This window comes from Oryctolagus cuniculus, chromosome 16 (assembly GCF_051225735.1).
Source record: "Oryctolagus cuniculus isolate XC-2025 breed Fujian yellow rabbit chromosome 16, ASM5122573v1, whole genome shotgun sequence".
Taxonomy (NCBI): Eukaryota; Metazoa; Chordata; class Mammalia; order Lagomorpha; family Leporidae; genus Oryctolagus; species Oryctolagus cuniculus.
Window position 1 is genome coordinate 27,389,981 of NC_142882.1, and position 5,170 is coordinate 27,395,150.

The 5,170-nt window shown below is 52.9% G+C and overlaps 1 protein-coding gene across 1 annotated transcript; it reads left to right on the forward strand.

Annotated features, from left to right (window-relative positions):
- The first annotated feature begins 1,553 nt into the window (after positions 1-1,553).
- Positions 1,554-4,815, forward strand: LOC149121638 (female-specific lacrimal gland protein-like). The gene is made up of 6 exons (XM_089316028.1): positions 1,554-1,680; positions 1,823-1,962; positions 2,686-2,756; positions 3,329-3,439; positions 4,096-4,197; positions 4,452-4,815. Exons 1-6 carry the CDS (start codon positions 1,606-1,608, stop codon positions 4,466-4,468), a joined length of 516 nt encoding a protein of 171 aa, XP_089172154.1. The 5' UTR covers positions 1,554-1,605; the 3' UTR covers positions 4,469-4,815.
- The last annotated feature ends 355 nt before the right edge of the window (positions 4,816-5,170 follow it).

Here is a 5,170-nt window from a genome sequence, read left to right on the forward strand (position 1 = left end):
CATGTTTTTGACACTTTTCTGTCAGAAAAATGGATCTTCTCACTGAAAGAATGTTCTAAAACAGGTTTCCTGACAGAAACATCATTCTAGAATTTTCTAGAACATTCTAGGATGTTCTAGAAATTTGCTTCCATGTTGTTTCTCCATAGGCCATTTCTTGTCATTTATTGACTTTTTTTGTTAGAAAAATGGATTTTTGACGGAAAGAACACTCTACAACATTCTGGAATATTCCAGAAATTTTTTTAAAGCATTTTTTTCATGAAAGACTCACCTTTGGCCTTTTTTCAACTTCTGTCAGAAAACCTGATTTCCTGACCCCCCCCCCAAAAAAGCTATGTTCTAGAGCATCCTGGAACATTCTAGAAAATTCCAGAAGCCAGAAATGCCATACAATCTTCCAGATTTGGTGCCAGGTGGTCTCAGGCAGGTCCTGGCACACACTCCCATGCTTCTCCTGGCCACTTTGTTCTGGCCGGAGCCAGCCTGAGCCCAGGGCAAGTAGAGCGAGAAATCGGATTAAAGGATTTCACGCTGTGGAACTGGTCTGAGCCAGTTTTTTCACTGAGACACAGAGACCTGGAGTGACCTCCCCATGGAACTCGAGGTCATGCCTGGGCGCCCAGGCACAGAAGATGCCAGAAAAATCTGGATTCTGGACAACTCTGGAACATTCCTCTCCAGAACGTGCTAGAATTTCCCGGGATGTTCCAGAATGTTCCACAATGTCCCAGAATGTTCTAGGCTGGTCCAGACTTTTCCCCGAATGTTCTAGAATTTTCTAGGATGTTCTAGAATGCTCCAAAATGCCACCAAGTGAGTCTGGGGGGATGCTGGGATGCAGGTCTGAGTGGAAATTCCCCGGCTGGGTGTGATGGGCCTCCTGGCACCGCACCCAGCCCAGCTGACATTTACACAGGCCACACAACCCACGTGCACACATACAGTGTGGGAGGGGGGCCTGAGGCTAAGGCCAACCCAGGACATCACGTGCCCATCTCTGGGGGCTGTGGAAATTTCCAGCCCATCAGGGGAGGTACTCGACCCCCCAGGATGCTCACTGGGCGCTTTGTGATGTTCTAGAACATTCTACAAATTTCTAGAAAACTCCACAAACCTTCTAGAACATTCTAGAGAATTCCAAGACCCCCCCCAGGCACTCACCAGGCATTCTGGAGAGTTCTAAAAGCATTCTAGAAATTTCTAGAAAATCCTAAGTATATTCCCCAGATGTTCTAGAAACATTCCAAGACCCTGAGGACACTCACCAGGCATTCTGGAGCATTCTATGAACATTGCAGAACATTCCAGACTATTCTAAAAAGTTTTAAGAACATTCTAGAAAATTCCATAGAATTCTAGAACATTCTAAGACCCCGGAAACACCCACCAGGTGTTCTGGAAAATTCCAAGCCCCACAAAATCCATGACGAAATCTCCAGGAGCATTCAGGTACCTCCTCCCTTCCCTGGCGGCAACCCAAATGTTTGCACGACCTCGGCCCCGCCTACTCCCGCCCCCCCCAGCCCCAATTATAAATAGACGCCGGGTCCCAGTCGGCTCCAGACGGCTTCAAAGACGACGAAGACGAGGACGAAGACGAGGATGAGGACGATGATGAAGGCTCTCCTCCTCGCCCTCGTGGTGGGCGTGGCCTGTGCCGACGTTGACCCCACCCAGGTATTATTAATTTGCGTCATTAAATCGCATCATTAATTCACATTAGTTCACGTCATTAGTTCGCATCATTTCTTTGCATCATTCGTTTGCATCACTAATTCGCATCATTAATTCGCATCATCAATTTGCATCATTTCTTCAGGTCTCTGGGCCCTGGCGCACCGTCGCCATTGCCTCTGACAACCCCGCCCTGACCGCGGACGGCGGCCCCCTGCGGGTGCTGCTTCGAAACATTCAGTGTGACGAGGGCTGCAACGCACTGACGATCACCTTCTTCATCAGGTGAGCATGGGGGCGGGGCCAGGGGAGACGAGCCGAGCCCAGAGTCAGAGACAAAGGGGGGAGCAGTGGATCCCAGAGACGGGAGAGCAGTCGAGCCCAGAGTCAGAGAGCTGACAGTCCGCTTAGATGTCAAGTGAGCAGGGGTGGGGCCAGGCGGGCTAGGCAGAGGGAGAGATGGGGAAGCGGTGGAGTCCAGAGTCAGAGAGCAGGGAAGATAGGAGCAATCGAATCCAGAGAGAGCCAGGGGAGAGCAGTCGAGCCGAGAGTCACAGAGCATATGGCCCAGGGGGAACAGTCAATCCAAAAGACACAGGGAAGACTAGCCAAGCCCAGAGAGAGAGCAGACAGGAGCAGTCAAGCCAAGAGACAGAGCCAGGGAAGAGCAGTCGAACCCAGAGAGTCAGGGGAGAGCAGTCAAACCCAGAGAGAGCGACGGGTAAAGCAGTGGAGCCCAGAATCAGAGAGCAGATGGCCCAGGGGGGAGCAGTCAAGCCCAGAGACACAAGGAAGATGAGCTGAGCCCAGAGAGAGGGCAGGCAGGAGTAATCAATCCCAAAGACCAGGCATTCATGAGTAGTTGATCCCAGAGCCATCGAGTGGGTGGGCCAGGCAGGAGCAATCTATCCCAGAGAGCAGGCCAGGCAGGAGCAGTTGAGCCCAGAGACCAGGCATGCAGGAGTAATGGATCCCAGAACTGTCCTCCCGGCCCATCCCCCCACCCAGGGAAAACGGGGTCTGCACCCTGCACACAGTTGTGGCCCAGAGGAACGCGGATGGTGTCTACGCAACTGACTGTGAGTGCAGGGGGGGATTCTGGGACGTTCCAGAAAATTTCAGGACATTCCATGGGGCAGGGGCAGGGGGTGGGGGTGGGACTGTCTGTGTACAGCCCTGGGGGGGTCGCAGGTGACTTCAGGTGATATTCCAGGAAGAGAGCTTTGCAGAATGTTCTAGAATGTTCTACAATGTTCCAGAATGTCCCAGAATATTTCAGAAAATTCCCAGAATATCCCGGATTTGCTCTAGAATGTTCCACAGTCTTCCAGAAATGTCCCAGAGTGTTCTAGCATTTTCCAGATGTCTCCACAAATGGTCCATGATGCTTTTCTAGAATGTTCTAGAACATTTCTGAATCTCCTGGAATGTTCTAGAACATTTCGGAATCTTCCAATTTTGCACCAGATAATTCTAGGATGTTCCAGAATGTTCTACACAATACCACAACGTTCTGGAATGTTCTAGATAAAGCTTCTGGGATGTCCCAGCATGCCCCAGAATGTCCCAGCATGCTCCATAATGCCCTGAAATGTTCCACAATGTCCCAGCATGCCCTGGCATGCCCCAAATGCCCACCTCTTCCCCACAGTTGAGGGCCAGAACTACTTCAAGTTCCTGGAGCAGGACAACGGCCACATTGTCTTCCTCGGCCAGAACGTAGGTGCTGATGGCACCGTCAGCCGCATCACCCTTGCCGCCGGTGAGCACCCTACACACACGCGTGTATACAGCCGGTACCCACTACAGAGAGAGCCTGCCCCCGACTGTATACATTTGGCACCCACTAGATAAAGTGAGCGTATACAATTGGCACTCCCAGACAGGGCGAGTGTATACAGTCAGCACCTACTAGATATCCAGATGGTTTTTGCTGAATGTATACAGTCAGCACTTACTAAGCAGAGCCATCCTGACCCCATCCTATCCTGGGTGCATTTGGTCAACTGTTCACAGCCGGTGCATACTGGAGAGAGAAAGCCATCATGACCCTGACTGTATACAGTCAGCACACACTAGCAGAGCCATCCTGACCCTGAGTGTAGACAGCACCAACCGCATGCTGCCCCAGGTGGGTCTGGCCAGCAGTATGCAGCCTAGGTGCATACAGTTGGCGCCAACCCCAGTGGTACACTGAGGGCACCAACTAGATGGAGGCACCCTGACTGCATATAGCTGATGCACACTAGACAGAGGCACCCTGAATGTATACAGTCGGTGCTGACCTTGTGCTGCCCTGGCATTAAGCAGTGGGTACCCACTAGACAGGGTAAGTGTATACAGTCAACACTGAACCTGGCGGTATGCAGTGGGCGCCAACTAGACAGGGTGAGTGTATACAGTCAGCATTCCCTGTAGCCTGGGACCAGGAGCTGAGTGACGAGCACCTGGCGCGGTTCACGGCGCTGACGGAGAAGACTGGGATCCCCAGGGAGAATGTGGATCGTGTGGCCGGCACGGGTGAGCCTGGGGTGTGGCCGGGGTGGAGGGGGTATGGCCAGGTGGGAGTGGGGGTGTGGCCATGGTGGGCATGGCCATAAGTCAGGGGTGGGGCCGGCATGTGAGAGCTGGGTGGAGGGGGCATGGCTGGCACGTTCCAAGGGGCTCCAGAAAAATCCAGAATGTTCCAGGGAGTCCCAGAAAATTCCGGAACGTTCTGTGCAGCCCATGGGCCACCCTGTGCTGACTCAGCTGTGTCTCTCTCTCCCTGACAGATACCTGTCCCCAGTGACACCAATGCCGAGGCCCCGGTGAGCAGAGCCATGGTGCCAGCTGGTCCCCGCGCCTCCCCAGGAGAGCATTCTGGACATTCCGGAATATCCCAGAATGTTCTGGAATGCCCTAGATGTTCCCACCAAGGCCACAATTGCCCCCCAGTGGGCGGGGCCATGTTCTAGATTGTCCAGATTATTCTAGAATTCCCTGGAATATTCTAGATGCTCCCAACACGGCCACGGTCGCCCCAGTGGGTGTGGCCATGTTGCAGACTGTTCCAGAATGTTCTAGAATTCTCTGGAATGTTCTTGAACATTATTTAACATTCCAAAACATCCCTTTTTTCTCCGTTTCCCCCCTCCCCGCAACAGAACAGCCGAGATACTCTCACCGACGTCTCCCTGCCCCTCGGACGCAATCGCCACTGGAAGCTTCCAGAATGTTCTGGAATGTTCTAGAATGTCCTGGAAGCCTCTGTCCCCAGCTCACCCTCTCTCTGCTCCTCTCTCTCACTTACGCCATAAACTGCATTGCACACGACTGTGGGTTCTGTGGTCTTTCTGGAACGTTCCATGGCTGGATCCCCACATCTGGCTCCCAGAATCCCCTGGGAGAAGCCAGGACCCCACTTCTGGCTCCCAGAAACCCCTGGGACTCCTACTCCAGCACCGTCTTCCCCACCACCTGCGCCTTGTGGGGACACAGGTTTGGGGATCAG

Bases quoted from the DNA above. Each gene is read 5' to 3' on its own strand.
- LOC149121638 (XM_089316028.1), top strand. From the start codon at position 1,606: ATGAGGACGATGATGAAGGCTCTCCTCCTCGCCCTCGTGGTGGGCGTG. The intron at 1,963-2,685 runs GTGAGCATGGGG...CCCCCCACCCAG, and splicing joins ACGATCACCTTCTTCATCAG to GGAAAACGGGGTCTGCACCC. The intron at 2,757-3,328 runs GTGAGTGCAGGG...TCTTCCCCACAG, and splicing joins TGGTGTCTACGCAACTGACT to TTGAGGGCCAGAACTACTTC.